A 21,440-nucleotide genomic window follows, 5' to 3' on the forward strand; every position below is an offset into this window, starting at 1 on the left:
CCGGCTGGGGCCGCGGCCGGGAGGGCGCGCTGGGCTTGGCTCGGGCAGAGCGGGTCCGGGCATGAAGCTGGTCCGGGCCGCCCTGGGCCTGCTGCTGCTGGCGCCGCCCCTGGCGCGTGCGGTGGAGCCCATCAGCCTGGGGCTGGCCCTGGCCGGCGTGCTCACCGGGTACATCTCCTACCCGCGCCTCTACTGCCTCTTCACCGAGTGCTGCGGCCAGAAGCGGAGCCCCAGCCGCGAGGGTAGGGCCGCTTCGGGGGCCGGGGAGCGGGCGTGGGGGGCGGGCGCCCCGGAGGCCGGCCGAGGCCCCCGCACTAGTGAGCAGCCCCGAGCCCGCGGGTGCTCCCCGGAGGCCGCAGGCCGGGGGTAAGGCGGGGCGCCGGGAAGCGCCCGGGACCGCCCCCCGCGCCCGAGAGACCCCCAGGCCCCGGCGTGCGGGGCCGAAGGCGAGCCCCCGGGGCCGGCGGGGCCGGCCAGCTGGAAAGGACGTTGGTCTCGGCCCCGCTCCCGTCCGGCCCGACCCGCCGGAGCCCGCGCAGGATCCCGGCAGGCCCGCGGGGGGCGGGCGCCCCGTTGTGCTAGAGAGCCCCGGATGCGGCCCCGGGCCGGCAATTATGAATGAGGACCGGACTGGATGGGTTGTAGCGGGCGCCCCGGCCCTTCCCGCGGGTCCTAACGGGCCGCGTGCTGCCGTTGGCCCCCTTTTCCAGAGGCGGACACTGAGGGCCTAGCTTTTAAGTGTCCGGCCCGAACCCCAGCCCGGCTTCCCGGCTCCGGGCCCCCGACTCTCCACGGCGCCGCCTAGAGGCTAAAGAAGCAGGCACCCATGGCCCCTGCCCTCAGGAGCTTCCCCGCTAGCCGGAGACGCCAGAGAGGGGGCTAGAGAAGGTGGTGAGTGCAGCACAGACTAGGGCCCCGACGCAGCACCCCTCCGCCTCCTAGGGCCCCTCTCTGGAAGGTGCATTCAGTTGCTTGTTTCTGACTTGAAGCTTTTCCTGATCCTTCAGATTCCAGTGCCCTCCCTTCTCAGGCTACTGTTTCACTAGTTTGTATTATTTCTCCTTATGCTTGTTCCATATGCACTCAGGTGACATAGTTGGCTCCCTCTCAAAATTCATTGTTTCATTCTTTGTATTTGTATACCTACTACCTTCGTGGGACCTGGCCAGCGTTTAATAGATGCTTGCCTGGCAAGTGCTTTCCAGAAGAAAAAAATGGCAGTGTTAATTTGCTTATAGTTGCCAGAGGAAGAAGTAGAAAAGAAGGGAATGAGATTTCTGGGTTGGTTTAAGTAAGAGTTATATTAGCCTTGTTTGTTTAAAGAGGAAGAAGCCTGGGTGAGATTGCATGATTTGTCCACTTAGAAAGGCCCGAGGCCATGCTCCTGATTGAAGTGACTGTTATTAACTAACCCAAGACCCTCATGCTTCTTGGCAGAGATCACCTCTTGGAGAGCAAGAATGGTGTAAAGGAGAAAAGTTATCCTTGGAGCCCTAAAGGGCTGGTTCAAATCCTATATGACCCTGGGCAAGTCACTTGACTTAGTGCCCCAGAAAATTGTAGCGCTATAAATAATGCCCACCTGTGGTGTTTCCATATCAGAAGTTTCCTTCTTTTTGCAAGGCAATAGGATTAAGTGACTTGCCAAGGTCGCACAGCTAGGTCATTAAGTGTCTGAGGTCAAATTTGAACTCAGGTCCTCCCAACTCCAGGGCCGGTGCTCTATCCACTGTGCCACCTAGCTGCCTCTAGAAGTTGCCTCTTACTAATGAGATCACAAGTCTGGATCTGAAAAAAGAAAAGGAAGAAAAAAGAGACCTCATCTAATAGTGTAGTCAGTAAAACATTTTATAATTTAGAAATTTGAGCCATTATTAAAGTAGCAAAATTGCAATTAAAACCCTGGATGCCAAACTCCCTAGTCCAGTGATCATACCATTGTATTGAACTTCCTTAATGATAGAGATCAGAGAAGTAAAACTTGGAGATTGGGTAGGGAGGGAGTAAGGAATGGTGATACCTGATAAGGTGAAGGGAAGACATTTTGGATGTCATAGAAAGAGTAGGAGAGGCTCCCTGGATAAGTGCAGGGATTTGCTTGCTGCCTCCCACAAAAAATGGGGGGGTGGGGTCCTGTGTTTGGGATAAGAGTAGACCCTGCTTCAACTTTCTTTGCAAGGAAAAAAATACAATACTTTTGTAATTGAATCCTCTTCAAAGTTATTGATGAGGGAGTCATCTCCCTCAGTTGTATAGTGGTGGCTGAGTTTGCATCTGAACCCCATTTTCCTCCTGACCTGAAAAGGAGGGCAATAAAGTGGGGTTAGATTTGAGAACTTGAAATTCATATGTGATATAGACATTGAAGAGGCAGAGTCCTGTCTAAGTGATAGCCGTTTTTGTTCCTGTTTGAAAAAGCTAGATGATGATGTGTCATTGGCAGAGATGGGGCCCCAGGAAGTTTGTAGCAAGGAAGAAATAGTAAGGGGTCTTGGGGGGGGGAGGGAGGGGTGGGGAAGAGTCGTCCTCCACAGTATTTCTTTGAAGCTAAGAAGTCAGGTTATTTCAGTTAACTGCTAGTTATAGTTGGTTAGCATCCCAGAAGACTTGAACCAACCCTCAGGTTAGTATGTTTTATCTAGGCTGCAAACCATTTGGTTACTTGCACATGATAAGTTTTGTTTTTCCCTTAGCATTGCAGAAGGACCTGGACAGCAAACTCTTTGGACAGCACCTTGCAAAGAAAGTGATATTAAATGCTGTATCTGGGTTTCTAAATAACCCGAAGCCCAAGAAACCTCTTACCCTCTCCCTGCACGGATGGACTGGCACAGGGAAAAATTTTGTCAGCAAAATCATAGCTGAACATATTTATGAAGGTGGACTTAACAGTGATTATGTACACCTATTTGTGGCCACATTGCACTTTCCACATGCTGGGAACATCACACAATATAAGGCAAGAAGATAATTTGGAATCTTTCCCTACAGTGCAGGAGTTGGGCTTGATTTATGTTTGTATGTGGTTGGCAATGAAGTTTATGAGATAATATGCTAAAAAATCAATGATCTTTTCTAGATGTCATTTTTATAACTGTACTTTACACATTCCTAAAGGTTACAGCATTTGGGAGTTGGGTATATTTGATATACTAGAGTAGTTAAACAGTGAGAGCTTTGTAATGCTTCCTGGAGAAGTGTCTCTTGTACATTTTGAGTTTTTCAATTTTCCCCCCATTTTTGCTTCCCATTCCCCACAGAAGGCATTCTTTTAGACTTTACATTGTTTCCATGGCATACATTGATCTCAGTTGAAAGTTGATGAGAGAGAAATCATATCATTGAGGAAGAAAAATAAAGTATAAGAGATCGCAAAATTACATCACTCATTTTCCATATGAGGAAACTGAAGCCCAGAGAAGGGTCGTTATTTTTAAGCTCAGATATCTTTTTAGTTTCAGAACTAGATGAGAACTCATGTCTTCTATCAGTGTGGCCCTTTTTCATGTTAAAGTATTTTTATACTACGTCTGTTCGATTTCACTCTGCCTTAGTAAAAATATTTGGAGAGGTTTTTTTTTGAGATTGAGTAAAAATACTTCAGTTGATTTTCTTCATTATTTTTTAAATTGGTATAGATATACTAGTACCACTGTCCTGAGGTCATAAACAATAGAAACTTTCCTGCTGTTTTTAGTTCATTGTTATTTCTAAGTGTGCTTTATTTATTTTTATAATCAGTAGTATTCAATAAGAACTTAAAATGATTTATTTCCAGATAATCAATAGAATGTTAATTTACTGTAACTCAGTAACATTTATCTTCCTATAGAAAGGATAATTTTCTTTCCTATTTTCGAATAATGACAAAAGATTAAAAAAAAGAGTGGCATGGTATTGAAGTGATATTAGTAAAAGAAAGATTCCTTAGACATTTTAATTGCTTCTAGGGTAACATTCTTATATGTTATTCTTACTGAAGTCTCCTCTGTTTTTTTTTTGTTTTTTTTTTTTGATTTGTTGTAACGCAGGACCAGTTACAGTTATGGATTCGGGGAAATGTGAGTGCCTGTGCAAGGTCCATCTTTATATTTGATGAAATGGATAAGATGCATGCAGGGCTTATAGATGCTATCAAGCCTTTCCTAGACTACTATGATTTGATAGATGGGATCTCTTATCAGAAAGCCATCTTCATCTTTCTCAGGTAAATTGAACATTGGAAGGATTGAAGAATTCTAGGGTGTCTTAAAAGCAACTGGAACTAGTCCTTATTTTTGTACATGTTTCACAGCAATGCAGGAGCTGAAAGAATAACAGATGTGGCTTTAGATTTCTGGAGGAGTGGAAGGCAGAGAGAGGAAATCAAGTTGAAAGACATGGAACAAGCATTATCTGTGTCTGTCTTCAATAACAAAAATAGTAAGTTTGTGTGTGTGTGTGTGTGTGTGTGTGTATTCAATGTTTTCTATTTATGAGTTGGGGTAGGAGCTTTGTTTTCTTCTAGGCCTCTTCTCTTCCTTGTCTGTAATGTACTAGACCTCAGTCGGCACTTTTAGAAAAATGCTCATTGTTTTTATTTTTGTTTTTTTAATTCATTTCAAGTACCAAACTTCCTCTCTTCCTTCCCCACTGCAATAAAGAAAGCTACCATTTGATGCATCCATGTGTATATACATATATGTATACACACATATGCATTATGTATGTGTATGTGTGTATCCATACTTTGTACTTCTGTTTACCATTTCTTTCTCTGGAGGTGGATAGCATCTTCCTCATGGGTTCTTAGTAGTTGATTTGAATGTGTTTATATACTCTGAATATTTATGTACTCTGAATAGCTTGGTTCTTCAGTTTTTCTTTCAACAATCTCACTGTTATTGTATACAGTGTTCACTTGGTTCTGCTTATTCATTATTTCCTGTAAGTCTTTCCATGTTTTTCTAAAAATACTCATTTTTTATAGCTAAGTAATATTCATATTATCAAAATCATGTACCACAATTTGCTTAGCCATTCCCAACTGTTGGGAATTTCCCCCAATTTCCAGGGTTTTTTTTTTTGTTTTTTTTTTTGCCATTACAAAGAAAGCTGCCATAAATATTGTAGAACATTTTATGTTTTCTGGTTTAAATGTTGTCTTTCCATTGGAGAAGAAAAGGAATTCTGTTGGGCTTCAACAGCTCTGGTGAATTGGAGATGTGGACTTCATCATCTGGGATTATTTTCATATTATTAAGTTTTAACTTTTTAAAACTTGATGGTCAGGTTCTTGGGTTTTCAAACTTTTATTTTGTCCAATTAACAAGCATTTATTTTCATTCTCTCTTACATTCTGCTCTTCACTGAAAATAACAATAACAAAAGAAACAAAAATAAAACTTTCGTAACAAAGTAAGTGTTGTCAGGCAAAATGTTTTCCTACATTATCCATGTCCAAAAATGTCTGTCTCATTCCATAATGAGTCCATGCCCACCACTTTTCAAGTGGTGGGTAGCAAGCTTCATTAGCCCTCTGCAACCAAGATTGGTCACTGCTTTGTCCAGAGTTCTTAAGACTTTCAAAGCTGTTTGTCCTTACAGTGTTGTTATTTTGGCCTGGATTGTTTCCCTGGTTTCCTCAATTCACTCTTTATCATTTTATACAAGACTTTTCAAGTTTCTGTAAAACCAGTCACTTTGTCATTCAATATGGCACATTATTATCTCATTAAATTTCTATACCATCATTTTTTTAGTAATTCCCCAATTGATGGGCATCCCTTTAGTTCTTCGTCACTTAAAGCAAAACTGCTATAATATTTTTTTTTCTATATACAGGTCCTTTTTCTCTTTCATGTCTTTTGAGGTATGGTTCAAGTGGTGGTATTGATGGGCCAGAGGAGGCAGGGGTGGTAACTTTTTGTTATCCCTGACTACACAGAATTCTAGATTCAGAGCTAGAAGCAACCTTATGGGTCATCTGGGCCAACCTCCTTATTTTTCAGAGGAAAGAGGCCTAGCTTCCTCAGTTAACTAATTTGCCCAGTGTCACACAGGTCTGGAGTACATAAGCTGAGAATTTGAATCCAGGTCCTAACTGCAAATCCAGTGCTCTTTCCCCTGAAGCACACTAACTTTCACTAGTTCTAACTTTGTTTTCCTTTTTTCCAGGTGGCTTCTGGCACAGTAGCTTAATTGACCGAAACCTCATTGATTATTTTGTTCCATTTCTTCCTCTGGAATACAAACATCTAAAAATGTGCATCAGAGTTGAAATGAAAGCTCGTGGTTATGAAGTTGATGAAGATATTGTAACAAGAGTAGCAGAGGAGATGACATTCTTTCCCAGAGAGGAGAGAGTTTTCTCTGATAAAGGCTGCAAAACAGTATACACTAAGTTGGATTATTACTATGATGACTAAATATTTCAAGATGCATTTATTTGCATTGAAAAAGAAAGTACTCAAAATGGAAACACTTGAGCTTTTTTTCCCAAAAAATTCCTTTTCCAAGATGAAGAGGAAAATGAATTTAAGTCTTTTATAAAAAAAAAGGAATTTCTCCTTGCATTTTTTATTCAGAGGAATCTGCAGCAGCCATCAAATCTATTCAAAAGCCTGGATCTGCCTCCCTAACTTATATGGGAACAGCACCAATGAAAGAAGTCACCCATTACCTAACACATTTGTAATAGTGCCTATGATTTTTTTTTAAATCACGTTTTAATTACAAGTTTCTGTTTCAAGGAAAGACAAGTGAGTTTTGTGAAGATATGATGAGTTGACTCAAAAATAGCATTTAACATCATGAGAAATTATCCTTAAGAGTCTAAATTTTGAGGTTTTGAGTGTTTACAAAGAAAATTCTTGATAATGATCATGTCTTTAGTACATAAACATAAATATCAGTGATCTGGAAAGCATTCTCTACATTTGTGTCAGTGTACCTAGGGTCAGGAATAGGGAAAAAGCAATCTTTCAAGAAGTAATATTTGCATAGTAATTGTCAGCCCTGCCCACAAGAGTAGAGATTTTAAAGAAAAGGAAAAAATGTGTAAGATTATCTTTTGAGGCTATTCATTGTAGGTAAGTCACAAAAAGCCTTAAAATGTCCTTACAAGGGAGTTCAGCATAGTGGTACTAAAATAACTGTTAAACAACAAAATTTTTATGAAGACTGAAACAGTTTGTAAAAATAGTATTGTGCTTCAAATGAAGAGTAATGTGGCATTCTGAATGTGTTTCCAATGTATGACTTATGAAAAGGAAGGTCAGATCACGTTCCATTCAGGTCCATCTCACTTTTTACTCCTCATGATGCCCTTGCTCCAAAGGAAGAGCAAATATACTATTTATGTACCGTCTTACCTTATTTATATGTGGTGAATTATGCCATATTTTTAAGCCTTTCTCTACAATTACCAATTTTTGCTTTTATGATCAAGGGATTAAATACAACCTCTTTCCCTTTGTCCTCAAACCCTTGGAAAACTTATATACATCTAATAAAGATGCTGAGGATATTGTTTTTATTTATAAACACAAATTACTGGTTTTTCAATAAAATTTGATTTTCTAGTTTGTGAATATAATTCTTCAAGGAAATATAGGCCTTTGTCTTGCAAATTTCACAAATCATTATGATATATAAACTATTGGATAGAAGAAAAAAATTCTGAATATTTGCCTGATAGCTCAAAGTGGTTGAGTTGATTATGATGCCTCTTTGTACCATATTTTGCCTCATATTGCTACACCCTCCTTTTGACAATGTGTTTCTAGGAAGTTGCACACATTAATCACAACAATTGTTTGCTGTTTAAAAGAACTTAACGGGATTGGTTTGTAAAGAGTCATTTAGAAATCATACAGTCATAGAGCTGGATATTAGAAGATCACCTAGTCTCACCTCATTGGATCAAAACACTAGAGAAACATTTTTTTTTTTTGCAAGGCAATGGGGTCAAGTGGCTTGCCCAAAGCCACACAGATAGGTGATATTAAGTGTCTGAGGCTAGATTTGAACTTAGGTACTCCTGACTCCAGAGCCAGTGCTCTTTCCACTGCGCCACCTAACCACCCCAATCAAAACACTAGAAACTCAATGACAGATGATCATTTAACCAAGATGTGAACAGTAACAGGGGATTTGGTACTTTACTGTGTTAGGAAACCAACATTCACAGCTCTGCCTCACTTCTACACATCTGCTTTTCTGCTCCAAACAGATTTAATGGGGGCAGCTAAATGGTACAGTGGATAGAGCACCAGTCCTGGAGTCAGGACTGAGTTCAAATTCCAATTTCCAATTGCCTTAGCTGTATGACCTTAGGCAAGTCACTTAACCCCATAGCCTTGCTAAAACACACAAAATCTAATCAGTTGGCTACAAAGCCTCATGGAATTGTGAGCTAGAAGGGCCTGAGCTTGCCCCCCTCCTTCCCGCCATGATTGTTTTACAGATGAGGAAACAGACCTCTGTGTGGGGGAATGACTTGCCCAAGGTCATCTAGGTCCTTAAGTAATTGAATTGGGATTCAAACTTGGATCTTTGCTTACCTCCTAAATCACAGTCAAGAATCTTTAAAATATTTGAAAACAGCAGTGCGTATCTCAGATTAGTTCAGAGGTGCCTCTGAATTTAGGAGGGCCTTTACATGTCCAACATGATTTCTTGGTTCCAAGTTATATATGGCTAAGAGGCAACATGGTAGAATAGCACCTTGGTATTTCCAAGACTGGTTTGAATCTAGATTTTGGTACTTACTAGCTCTATGCCTGCCCAAATAATTTTACTGCCCCCCCCAAGCCTATTTCATTTTCTGTAAAAATGAGGATCTTTTCTTAGTGATGACAAAATGTGACAAAACTGAATTATGACATCAATAGATATAAACACATTTTGTAGATAATAGAATAGTTCTTTTTGGTGCTTTTGAACATTACTCTAATAGCTAGTATTTATGTAGCAGTTTAAGATTTGCAAAGAACTTTACAAATATTTTATCTAGAAAAAAGGTTCAGCAGAATCTGTTAAATATTTTTTTAAACTTTTTTAACCTCTCAAACCATTGACCCTGTGTGAATGAAAAATTTTGTATGGTAGTCTGCCAATTATGAGTTGTTAGGAAAAAAAAACCCTTTAATTTTCAAACTTTTAGAGCCTAAAATAAAGTCTAAAGTCATTATTTCCTAGGCAGTGGCAACCCATGCTAAAGCAAAGCATCAAAATTTTGAGTTTAATAAAAGAACTATTAAAGTATTTTTTTTATTAAAAATAGCTAAATAACAAACTACTGAAAGGAAGGCATTATACATCAAATGTTCAAATTTCAGCTTTGATTATTTATTCATAGTTTAAAATTCTGATTCACATCTTTTAAGGGAACACTTAAAATCACAGGAAGAGTAGGGGGTAGTCACAGAATTACTTGCAGGTTTCCAAAGTTATAAATCAGAAACAACAGTCCAAAGGCCTAAGGTTACTAGTGTGTTCAGTTTATTGCATCAGAATAAACAGGTCACCACCTGACCAACCACCCACAAGGTGATAAAAGTAGCCAACTGTTCCAATTTGAAAATATATATTAATATAGAAAGTACCAACCTGGGGATAATTTTATTAAAAGGCTAAGTTTCAAAATTTTTCCAAATCTTTAACATATAAAAATATTCATTCTATAACTTCCTTACATGTATAAAAAGGCTGCACAATTAATCAGTTGCACTGCAACTATAATACCCACATGTACTGGGATAAAGAAAATTTTCTTGCCTGGAAGAGGCAACCAACTTAGTCCATGTAGGGAAATTGATAGAATTCCCATAACAATGCAGACCATAACAGCCACTACAACAGATCTTAGTTTTCATTCACATTACTATAAAGTTAGTAATAACAATCCAAATTACACCTGAGTTTAAGAATATGAATGGAGAAAGGGATAAACTGTTAACGCCATTCAATAGCTTTCTTTTAAGTACCAGTTATGATATGTAATGATAACCTTTCAGTGACATGAATTATTGATATGAATGAATCACCCACCGTTAATGAACTAATCTTATGCATTTCATACTAGGGTTGCAGGGACCAAATTCAAGATTTACCCTTACATAAACTGTAATAGACTATAGTCAAACACTACTGGAACTAGTGACCCAATTTCAGAACCACATTGGTCCCAAAGTGATTTGACTCTGATTAAGTGTATGGAGATGTATTTCAGAGACATTAAGTTGAAGTTTAGGAATAGTCTTCTGACCAGAAAAAGTATGTGAGAGCATCATGAAGTGGGCACAGGATCAAAAGGTCTTGTTTACACTAGGTGACCTCAGTGCTCCACGTCACCATAAGAGAAGGAATGGACAGACTAAAAGGTCAAAGGGATCCTGTTCTCCATTCTGGATACACTTCTCAATCAATACTACAGGTTGTTCATGAAATAAGTTCCCTCATTGGCACAATTAGGCACATGCCTAAACCTACAGGTTTAGATATATGTGGCTACATATTCTCACCTAGTGTCCTTTGTAGTCATGGAGTGCTCTAGATTTTAAATGACCGTTGTTGAAAGTAATAAATGTTCTATGTGTAAAGAACAGAAGTAAACAGAATAATCCAATCTCTAATTCTTCAGATGAACACCCAATGTTATCTGGAGGCATCAGGGCCAGCCCCAAGGAACTCCCTTCAGTTAAGACAGTAATTCTGATGCACAGCAGCTGTTAATAATTCCAATTATTTTACAAACACAAATAGTGTAAAGGCAATGTTCTAGATGATGAGCCTAAGTGAAAATTTTCCAAGTCCCATCTTCAACTGAATATTAAACAAGTTGGACTGCAAAGTTCTTCAGCAATCAATATGTTTTTAAAATCCACTCTTGTTAAAAAGCTACCTTTCCTAAAAGTCAGTAAGTGCAAGTGTGCAGACTCCTGAAAAGGGTCTTCCAAAGTGCTTCAGAAAGGCAAGGTCTGTTGGGCTGCATCTTCTGGTCATCTTGCTTGTGGTAAGAGCTCAGTAAAAATCTAGCCTTGTCTGCACAGTCTTGCAGCCCTTATCAGAATAGATTTTCTCTTCTTTTGGGAAAAATGTCATTTCATCTGCCACTCTTGTAACAACTTCTTCATCTATGGTAAAACCCCTTGATTTCATCTCTGCCCTCACACACATTTTCACATGTCTGTATTCCAAGGGCAGAAATGGAACAAAGTAATCAATGAGGCTCTTGTCTATCAGGCCACTGTGCCACAAGCCACCTGTGAAAAAAATAGCAATTGAGTTAAATCAAAATCAAGGAAGGATGAAAATCAAGTGGTGATTGATCTCTCATAAATACTTCAATACCACAAAAATCTGTAATTTTAGCAGTGGTAAAGAATAACAATTCTATGATTTAGTGTGATAGTCTTCAAGGATTGTTGTGGTGGAGGTGGCTAGGTGGCTAGGTGGATAGAACACAGGCCCTAGAGTCAGGAGTACCTGAGTTCAAATCTGGTCTCAGACACTTTCTAATTACCTAGCTGTGTGGCTTTGGGCAAGCCACTTAACCCCATTGCCTTGCAAAAGCCTAAAAAAAACAAAAACAAACAAAAAAAAAGGATTGTTGTGGTGGAAACATCACCACTGATCAAACTGGTCTTAAGCCATTTCAACTTTATTTTTGCTGGACATTAGAGACACAGTTCATCAATGGGTCTATTCTGTTTCCATCTTGGTGGGACCTTCTAAAAGGTGTCTAAGAATCTGAGCTTTGCCTACCTATTGGATCTTTATGATGTGGAGGGCAAATCATATCACCTCTCCAGGTTCATTTCTTTCTTGATAAAATGAGGGGATGAACTAGATAATTCTCAAGTCTTAAAATCAGCTCTAAAATTCTGTGACTCTAGGAACATTTTCATTGACAAATGAAAGAACTTGCAGGTGTGTAGCATCTAATGGCTCTCAATAAATGTTTATTGCATCAATGGATAAAAATCAAGGATGCTGATTCAGCTTCACACACGGGAAGGGAAGGTAATCAATCAAAGGTAATCAGTCTAAGTCCACTAGTAGAATTTTACAGACCAAAAAAACCAAAACTCATATGATGTAAAGACTTCTGGCCAAGTCAAAGGGTTCTTAATGCATACTTACTGTTTTTGTTATTGAAGACTCCTAGAGATAGTGCAGGCTCCAAGTCTTTGAGCTGAATGTCTTCCCTCTTTTTTCCTGCCCTCCAAAAATCAAGGGCTGTTCTGGTTATAAGATCACCTCCTGCATTGCTGGAGGGGAAGGGGTGGGGAAGGGAGAGAAGGATTAAAGAAATGTTATTTTTAGAACCCAGGATAAAACAAAAAATTTTTTAGAATGACAGGGTGTCTGTTATTTTTTCACTGAATAAACATTTATTGAGCAATTAATACATGTAAGGTCCTTTGTTGGATACTATGACTCAGTCCTCACCCACAGTAGCTTATTCTCTATTTCTATATAGATTACTATAGTTTAGAGCCTATATCTTAATTTTTTTTGTATTCCTTAATGGCAACTTGTATAGGAATTTCATCAATGCCTATTTATAACACTGATATTTAACAGCTGATTGAACAATTTTACCCTTAATTCACTTAAGAAAGGCCTGACTTAGTACAAATGTCCAGGTCCAGGATGTCAAATTTTTTTAAGGCTTAGTTTTTATCAAGTTTCAAAGTTGAAATTTTCTCTTCATTGTAATTTTTATTACAGAGGCATACTTAATTTTTTTTTTAAAGTTTTTGCAAGGCAATGGAGTTAAGTGGCTTGCCCAAGGCCACACAGCTAGGTAATTATTGTGTCTGAGGCCAGATTTGAACTCAGGTCCTCCTGACTCCAGGGCCAGTGCTCTATCCACTGTGCTACTTAGCCAACCCCCATACTTCATTTTGTACTATCTGTAAATCTAATTCTTATTTATCAAGTTATATTGTTTAATTGTACTGATGGACCTGCATGTGTGTTTTTAGGAATACTACTGTGGGCCTTTGGTAAAGCTAGAAACAAAAATACTCCATCTACCCCCACCCCCCACCCCTGGTCCAACTTGCCCTCCAACCTTCAATAATATATCTTTATTTGTAGCTGGGATTTTTTTGGTGGGTAAGCAAGTCCCCTTCATCATGATACTATAAGTTTAAGATACATATTAATACATAAAAAATTCCACTAAAATGTTACAGAAGCCTGATTCAAGGAAAGAATACTGGATCTTTTACTAAGAGGTCAGAGTTCAAATGTCAGCTCTGCCAGTCCCAACTCTCTCCAGGCTTGTTGTATCATCTGTAAAATGGAGCTAGACTTGATGACTGGAGGTACCTTCCAGTTCTAAGTCTATGTTCTTATGACTTTCTATTTCCCATTCTGCATTACATAATACTGGGCCCAAAGAGGGTTTAATCAACTCAATCTTCTCTCACAGACTATTAATATAAAATTGAATATGGACAAGACTAAGACAGAGAGGCCCTAGAACTTTGCAGAGGAGCCTTGGAATAAAGGAAAACAGTTCAGAAGATTCCCTTATAGTTGAGCAACATACCAGTCCACTAAAAAAATAATAAGGCTAATCTCTAAACTATATCCTAACCTGAGGAAGATAAACATGGCTTTCCGATAAGAGATCCCATCGACTTGTTCATAGTAGTCTAGAAATGGCTTGATGGCATCAATGAGCCCACGGTGCAATTTATCCATTTCATCAAAAATGAAAACGGATCTTGCACACACACTCACATTGCCCCGAATCCACTTCTGTAGTTGTTCCTGCACCAAGAGGAAAAAAAAAATATGAATCCTTGTATGGAAGATGAAGGCCAGAGAGAACTAGGAATGGGCTAAAGGCAGGGTGACTGAGTTGGAAGAGTGCTCCAGCCTCTTTTTATTGAGAGCTCTCATGTCTGTGGTGCTTGAAGCTTCACAAAGTGTTTTAATAGATTATGTGGACTTCACAACTGTAGGGAGCAAATACTAAAGGTAGTATTACCTCATTTTACAGATAGAAAACCATGGTTCAGAAAGCTTAGTTAAGTGACTTGCTGAAAACAAGTTAATAAGCAATAGGTCTGACTCAAGTCCTACATACCTAGTTCTTTAGAATATGGGTATACAACCATTTAGTGCTTCTGGGTTGCTTTGCTCAACCAAAACTTGTCAAGAGTCACATATAGAATTTATTATATATTTTTATGAATGCAAGGAAACCATACTATCAATGAATATAATAATAAAATCTAATAATGCTAAATGAATGGTCTTTGAGAGTTGCATGCAGCCATTGGACTGGACATACCTGCTTTAGAGGATACCTCTATGTTTGAAATGTTTACAAAGTGCTTCATATACATTATCTTATCTGACACTCTGAGGTAAGAAACATAATCATTATTCTTCCCATTTCTACTATAATGAATATGTAAACTGAGGTTCAGCTAAGTTGCATTATTTGTTGAAGGTTACTAAACTTGACATCAGCAGAGGTTGGTTCTGAACCCAGGTCACTCGATTACAAGTTCAGTGCAATTGTTAACTTTTTTTCTGGAAGAAATATTCACAAGCATTCTGCTGTTTAATGGTTTTAGCAAATCTTGCCTACATAGCATAACTTACAATTTCTTTTTGTTTTTTAGGGTTTTTTTTGCAAGGCAAATGGGGTTAAGTGGCTTGCCCAAGGCCACACAGTTAGGTAATTATTAAGTGTCTGAGACTGGATTTGAACCCAGGTACTCCTGACTCCAAGGCTGGTGGCTTTATCCACTACGCCACCTAGCCGCCCCCCTTACAATTTCTTAAGACAGAAATCATACTGTGTTTTACTCATTCCCATTGAGAAATAGGAAATTCAAGATCAAGTGCATGATGATTTATTCATTAAACTTTTTTTTTTTAGGTTTTTGCAAGGCAAATGGGGTTAAGTGGCTTGCCCAAGACCACACAGCTAGGTAATTATTAAGTGTCTAAGACCGGATTTGAACCCAGGTACTCCTGACTCCAAGGCCGGTGCTTTATCCACTAGGCCGCCTAGCCACCCCAATTCATTAAACTTTAATAACACTGACTATGCCTTTCAAAAAGTCTAAGAAGGGAAATATAAGAAAGGGAAATTTGTTGTTGTTCAGTCACATTCAACTCTTCATGATCCAATGTTTTCTTGGCAAAGATACTAGAGTAGTTTGCCATTTCCTTGACCAGTTCATTTTACAGATGAGGAACTGAGGCAAACAGGATTAAGTTACTTGCCCAGGGCTACACAGCTAGGAAATGTTTGAGGTCAGTTTTGAACTGAGGAATGGGGAAAAGTCCATTTTTTAAAAAATTCACCTTTAGTGAGAAATCATTTCCAGGTTCTAACTCAGAAATTTTAGATCTCTTCTAGGACCAAAAACTCCCACTAAGCAAAAAGTCAATATGAATAATAAATAGGTATAACTCTACCTAAGGATCCTGTGATTTAGGGTTGGAATAGGTTAGGTCATCTTACTAATCTTTTTATTTAAAAAAATGGAGAAACAGGTCCAGAAAATTAAAGGGACCTGCCCAAAATCACAAAGGTAATTTTTTTTTTTAACAGCTTCACAGGCTGAAGGAGATAATAGCTTAGGAAATGACTAAGTTAACATTTTGCTTACTTTGAGGCCATTAAGTAAAAAGCAAAGTTAAAAGTCCTACCCACAAGGGGCGGCTAGGCGGCGCAGTGGATAAAGCACCAGCCCTGGAGTCAGGAGTACCTGGGTTCAAATTGTCTCAGACACTTAATAATTACCTGGGCAATAATTACTTGGGCAAGCCACTTAACCCCATTTGCCTTGCAAAAAACCTAAAAAGAAAAAAAAAACTCCTACCCACATGCTTCTAATGAAAGGCAGTGACATTTCAAAAGACCTTTTATTTTTTGTTCCAGATTACATTAAAAAGGCATATTCACCTATTTTTGCTAACCTAACAATATTAGGAAAAGATCTGGAAGAACAGTTTTCTTTCCCAAATTCTTCTAATCTTTTGGTTTCTATTTCTTAAAGGAGAATGTAGCAATCAGACTTTATAGCTACACTTCCTTGTTCAGTTAAGTTTCTATTTCTTATAAGCAAGACTACAATATATCAAGTAATTTGATATAGTTTATACATGTACAATTATGCAAAACATATTTTCATATATGTCAAGTTAAAGAATAATCAGAATTAAAAAGAAAAAAACATTTTAAAAAATGAAAATAGACTCTTTCAGACTCTTTCTCTGTATGCAGACGGTATTTTTCCATCATAAGTCTTTTGGAATTGTCTTTGATCATTACATTGTTGAGAAAAGCTAAATCATAGTTGATCATCACACAATGCTGTTGTGTACAATGTTTCCTGGTTCTGCTCACTTCACTCAGCATCAGTTCATGTAAGTCTTACCAGGTTTTTCTGAAATCCATCTGCTCATGATTTCTTAAAGAACAATAGTATTTCATTGCATTCATATGCCACAACTTGTTCAGTCATTCCCCAATTGATGGGCATCCCCCCTCAGTTTCCAATTCTTTGACACCACAAAGAGAGATGCTATAAATAATTTTATTACATAGGTCCCTTTTTCCTTTTTGTGATCTCTTTGAGATACTGACCTAGCAGTGCTTGTTGTATCAAAGGGTATGCATAGTTGGGAATAGTTTTGCCTTACAAAAAAAAAAAAGTGTTTCACTATACAGGTTAGGAAATGCAGATCTGAAGAACAGGATCACTGCTGTGAAGAAGCATAAGCAGGTAGACTGTCAACAAACATATCTACATCTGTAGATATGAAAGTCATCGATTCTCTTACCTGATACAATTTTATATGTTGCTCATGTGGGAAGTGCAGAGTAGAAACAAACAAGTGGACGAAGTTACTTTTGAGTCCTTTTGGGTGAAGGTTTTCAGCAACAATCTGACTTACAAAGTTCTTGCCCGTGCCAGCCCAGCCATGTAAAGAGAGAGTTAGAGGTTTCTTTGGATTCCTGTTGTTCCTGAAGCCAATCAATGCTTTGAGAATCACTTCTCTAGCCAGGTGCTGTCCAAACAATTTCTCTTCTAAATCTAACTCTAGTGCTGAATGAACAAATCATCCCAGAAAAAAAAAAGAGATACACATTAAAAACAGAGCAGGACGATGACAATGGGCTCAGCTTTTTTACTTGCAGTTCTTGACCGAGGTTGGGGATCAAATGACTTAGAAGAATTTCTGATAAGCTCCAGGGATAAAACCCAACTAAGATGCTAAATAAAGCTATTTTGTAAACAGAATCACTCTATAATCATATCTCCACTTTCGGTGTTTTTTTTCTGCAAATCCTCATTCATGTCCAAACCTATCACTACTGTCATTGCAGTTTTTCTTGAAGGGTGCTCTGCAAAAGAAACCAAGTGCAACCGTAGTTCCTTTTGGACCAGATTTCAAGAAGGTTCTGTTCCAAAAGTGTACAAGACTTGCATTTGCAAGGGCCGCTTAGGTGGTGCAGTGGATAGAGCACCTGCCCTGGAGTCAGGAGTACCTGAGTTGAAATGGAGCCTCTGACACTTCATAATTGCCTAGCTGTGTGGCCTTGGGCAAGCCACTTAACTCCATTGCCTTGCAAAATCTAAAAAAAAAAAAAGGACTAGCATTTACAGAGGAGGTACAGGGAGAGCACAGATAACAACCATCGCCCCCAGTGCCTTCTCATCCGTAGGGCAGCACCGCCTGCGGAGATAAGGGTGCCGGAGGAGGGCGGGATGGTGCAGACGTAAACACCACCACCAGGCTTTCGTTTCCCGCCCTTCCCGGGCCCTGGCCGATGTCCGGCGGACCTTCCCGACTTAATTCGATGCGGCCTTGGTTTCTTGCTTTCGGGGCGCGTCTCTCCCCGGCCTCCCGGCCCCCCGGGGGCCGCCACCCCGCTCCCCGCCCCCCGATGGCGGCGGATCCCCGCTCCGCCCGCACCCCGGCCGCGGCCCGCTACCGGAGGCGTTGAGCGGCTGCTCCTCGAGGCAGCACTCCACGAAGCGGCAGTACAAGTCCGGGTAGGAGAGGTAGCCGGTGAGCGCCGAGGCGGCCCCGATGGCGATGCCCACGGTGATGGGCTCGAACGGCGCGGCGCCCGGGGCCAGGAGCAGCAGCAGCAGCAGCAGCAGCGGCGGGAGCGGCGGCGGCGGCGGAGCCGGCCCCTGGAGCTGGCCCATCGCGACCGCGGACACAGAGCCCGGCAGCCCGGGCCGCAGGAGCCGGGCTTCTGCCCCACGCGTCACTTCCGCTGGGCCCCAAGGACGCGCGGAACCTTCCTCGGGAGACTCCATTTTTGTCGGAGCGGAGGAGGAGCCACGTCTCTCGCCTAACTTCCGCCATTTTTTCCGCGAGGCGGGCTACGCCATCTTGGCGGAAGTGCGAGGCTGGAAGGGGCACGACTTCCTGAGAACTCCGCCCAGCCCACCGCACGTTCCTGCCGCCTGGGCTCACGTGACCGGAAGCCTGGGTTTTAACTTCCTCCGAGTCTCCCGCCTCCTGGATTCGGGGGGTGTGTGTGCTGGCGAGGGGTAGAGGGGCCGCTGGAGCCATGGACACGTGGCGGCGCGGGAGGAGCGCGGCGCCCCGGACTCCGGGGCCCAGTTCAGTTCCCAGCTCCTCCGCTTTGGACCCCGACCCGGGAGACGCCACCCTTCTTTGGGCCTCCTCTGAGAGTGAGCAAGCGGCAGGCCCAGATCATCTCCCGAGGCCGGCCCCGGCCCTGAACCCCGCCCCGATAGCAAGACATGGGTTGGGGTGCTGCCTCAGAGCTTAACATGCAGCAAATCCCCCGAGTGCCCTCCTGGGTAAAACAGAGCAGCCACGGGAGTTCCCAGGGGCAAGTGAAGAAAGGCCCATCCAGTGCCTGGTAAACCTTGCTCGTCGCGGAGACCAAAGCAAGCCTGGAAACCGAGAAAATTGAGAGCCAGGCTTAGTGACCGCAGAGTCCCAGCTGGAAGGGACTCTGTAACTAGACCTTGTCCAGGGACCTGGAAACAAATGTTAAAACACCCAAGGAATGCTCATTCCGCCTCTGCTTGAAGACCTTCCGCTTGGGAGAAGCCAGCACCGTCCCAGGTTGTTTATTTTACCTTTGGATCTTTCTTATGGTTACACCAATGCAAACATTTGAAGAAGTCTGATTGAAAAGTGATAAGACTGTTGCTGGTGATACATTTTCCTTATTTGTAAAAAGACAGTATTGCCGGACAGCTAGGTGGCACGATGGATAAGAGCACCGGCCCTGGAGTCAGGAGTACCTGAGTTCAAATCCATCCTCAGACACTTAATAATTACCTAGCTGTGTGGCCTTGGGCAAGCCACTTAACCCCATTGCCTTACAAAAGCCTAAAAAAAAATTTAAAAAAAAGATAACGTTGGATTAGATGATATCTACAGTCACTTCCAATTGTAAAATACACTACTGGTTGCTTTTAATCCTCCAGTCATTTGAATAAGGATTGATAGTTCATTTATTTCCCTACTCTTTCCAGATTAAAAAAGGTGAAGGACTAATTGATTAAAATTCCCTCCAACACTTAAATTCCAAGAAGTGTACCTAGTCTAAGGATTCTCAGAGTAAATTCCTGTACAAAATCTGGAAGCTAAAGAAAATAAATTTCAAAAAAACTTCAAAAAACTTTAGTGGCAAACTGTTTTCCAAGGACCACCCTAAAAATGAAGAAGTTCATTACTAGTTGACTTTCCACCAGTTGGTGTGTTTTTGACCTATGATAACCCATAAAACGAAAAACATCAAGATTCCTTAGTTGACCGAACCTGGATAGGAGAGAGTACAGGTCTCCTATGTCTGAATACAGAATTTTTTCCTGTTCACCATTGCAGTAGATTCCCAATTTGATGCTTATGATTTAATTTTATTTAAATCAATGAATATTTATTAAGGTCAGCGATGCCAGCTAATTATAAGTCTTGCCAAGAACTCCCAGTCTGGAAAGATTTCAAGTATGTGCCAGAGATGACATACAGTAGCTGTCTTTTGAGAAGCATTCTACCTAAGTATGGAAAGACCCATCAAAAGATGGCTGACCACCAGATGAAGAATTTCTTTTTGGTAACAGACATTTGGTTTATGATCTGCACATGTGATAAATCACATGCCCTTGGAAGATTTAAAGTGTGAATAAGACCCTGTACTTTGAGGAGTAGGAGTAGGGAAGAAGAGGAAGGCAGAGAGCTAGTTTCAAAAGAACATTGGCCTTAGAATCAAAAGAAATGGGTTTCAGCTACAGCTTTTCTACTTAGTACCTCCCAAATCACAGTTCTTTGTCTTGTTAGATCTGTTTTCTCCTCTGTAAAATGAGAGGGCTTAACTAGATAATCATTAAAGTGCTATTTCTATGATTCTATAATTCTTTGGAAGAAAACCTAGTAATCACTGAACTAGTTTATTTTCTTTTTAAATAATCTTTTAAAATAAAGTCTTAAAGTATTGAGAACTGCATCATGAGGCATCCAATTCCCCTTCTTAGAGTGAAAAAAATTATTGATAACTTTTGTTTCTATGTAATGTTGTCTTCCAAATATAGCCTTCTGCTTCCCAACCCAACAAATCTGCAGTTCACAGTGCATGTGTAAAATCAATTTACTATTACAATTGCTTATTAGACTTGAATAGTATATGAGTAAGAACTTACACTCACTGATGGATTGATAAAATTATATTTTGATTTAGTATTTTATTTTCTCAGTTACACGTAAGTGAAATATTCCCAATAAAACCCGTTTTACGGTTAAAGCAATGGGGTTAAGTGACTTGCCCAAGGTCACACAGCTAATTATTAAATGTCTGAGGTCACATTTGAACTCAGGTCCTCCTGACTCCAGGGACAGTACTCTATTCACTGCTCCACTTAGCTACCCCCCAATCTGATTTTTAAGATGTTATTTTCTTTTTTTTCTTTTGTCAGTGTTTTATTTTTAAAAACATGCGAATCCACTTACTTTTATATATCATTGCACTTCAACAAATACATAGAACACAAGTTCATGCATCGACAGTTCTGCACCAAATGAGAACCTTGTCAGGTTGTAATTCTACAATCAAGTGTTAAATCAAAATAGGAAATTACAGTGTCCAACTGAGATGTATAATTAGTTGCATAGAATATTACCATGCTATAATACTTTTAAGATCACTGAAAACAAAAAAGTAAATTATAAAAGTCTGCCTGATTTGAATGTACAAAGAATATGGTTCAACACATCAGTGCAAAAGGATTTTAGAATTTACATGATTTAACAATGAAATCACTTAAAAAGCAATTACACACACATATATGCATATATATGTAGTATTTACTGCAATTTATCATAACTGCTCATTAGACTGTCCCAGTTTCTCATTAAAGTCTTAGGTTAAGCCCTTAAGATTATAAATTTCAGTTTATATTACTCTTCTCTAAGTACCAGAA

At 40.2% G+C, this 21,440-nt stretch overlaps 2 protein-coding genes and 1 long non-coding RNA gene across 4 annotated transcripts in view; 2 read left to right on the plus strand and 1 right to left on the minus strand.

The window, feature by feature from the left end:
• On the plus strand, positions 1 to 8,431 carry TOR1A (torsin family 1 member A). The gene is made up of 5 exons (XM_074210959.1): positions 1 to 242; positions 2,694 to 2,959; positions 4,032 to 4,207; positions 4,295 to 4,422; positions 6,157 to 8,431. The coding sequence occupies exons 1-5, from the start codon at positions 62 to 64 to the stop codon at positions 6,405 to 6,407; spliced, it is 1,002 nt and encodes a 333-aa protein (XP_074067060.1). The 5' UTR covers positions 1 to 61; the 3' UTR covers positions 6,408 to 8,431.
• Positions 5,065 to 18,333, minus strand: TOR1B (torsin family 1 member B). Of its 2 annotated transcripts, none has more exons than XM_074210958.1 (5): positions 17,966 to 18,333; positions 16,810 to 17,075; positions 13,595 to 13,770; positions 12,127 to 12,254; positions 5,065 to 5,348 (listed from the first exon to the last, which is right to left on the minus strand). In XM_074210958.1, exons 1-5 carry the CDS (start codon positions 18,297 to 18,299, stop codon positions 5,332 to 5,334), a joined length of 921 nt encoding a protein of 306 aa, XP_074067059.1. In that variant the 5' UTR covers positions 18,300 to 18,333; the 3' UTR covers positions 5,065 to 5,331. The 2 variants fall into 2 exon arrangements, with proteins under 2 accessions (XP_074067059.1, XP_074067058.1); XM_074210957.1 differs by lacking the exon at positions 5,065 to 5,348 and adding an exon at positions 9,309 to 11,246 and having other exon boundaries at positions 17,966 to 18,314.
• Positions 18,206 to 21,440, plus strand: part of LOC141505262 (uncharacterized) — an 11,331-nt gene continuing 8,096 nt past the window's right edge. The window contains exon 1 of the long non-coding RNA XR_012473571.1: positions 18,206 to 19,083. This is a non-coding gene — a long non-coding RNA (uncharacterized LOC141505262). The remainder of the gene's footprint in view (positions 19,084 to 21,440) is intronic.

Source organism: Macrotis lagotis, chromosome 1, assembly GCF_037893015.1.
Source record: "Macrotis lagotis isolate mMagLag1 chromosome 1, bilby.v1.9.chrom.fasta, whole genome shotgun sequence".
NCBI lineage: Eukaryota > Metazoa > Chordata > Mammalia > Peramelemorphia > Peramelidae > Macrotis > Macrotis lagotis.

Bases quoted from the DNA above. Each gene is read 5' to 3' on its own strand.
- TOR1B (XM_074210957.1), bottom strand. From the start codon at position 18,299: ATGGAGTCTCCCGAGGAAGGTTCCGCGCGTCCTTGGGGCCCAGCGGAA. The intron at 17,076-17,965 runs GTAGCGGGCCGC...TTGTTCATTCAG, and splicing joins GCAGCCGCTCAACGCCTCCG to CACTAGAGTTAGATTTAGAA. The intron at 12,255-13,594 runs GTTAGGATATAG...CTTCCCCTCCAG, and splicing joins GCCATGTTTATCTTCCTCAG to CAATGCAGGAGGTGATCTTA.
- TOR1A (XM_074210959.1), top strand. From the start codon at position 62: ATGAAGCTGGTCCGGGCCGCCCTGGGCCTGCTGCTGCTGGCGCCGCCC. The intron at 243-2,693 runs GTAGGGCCGCTT...TTTTTCCCTTAG, and splicing joins GCGGAGCCCCAGCCGCGAGG to CATTGCAGAAGGACCTGGAC. The intron at 4,208-4,294 runs GTAAATTGAACA...CATGTTTCACAG, and splicing joins GCCATCTTCATCTTTCTCAG to CAATGCAGGAGCTGAAAGAA.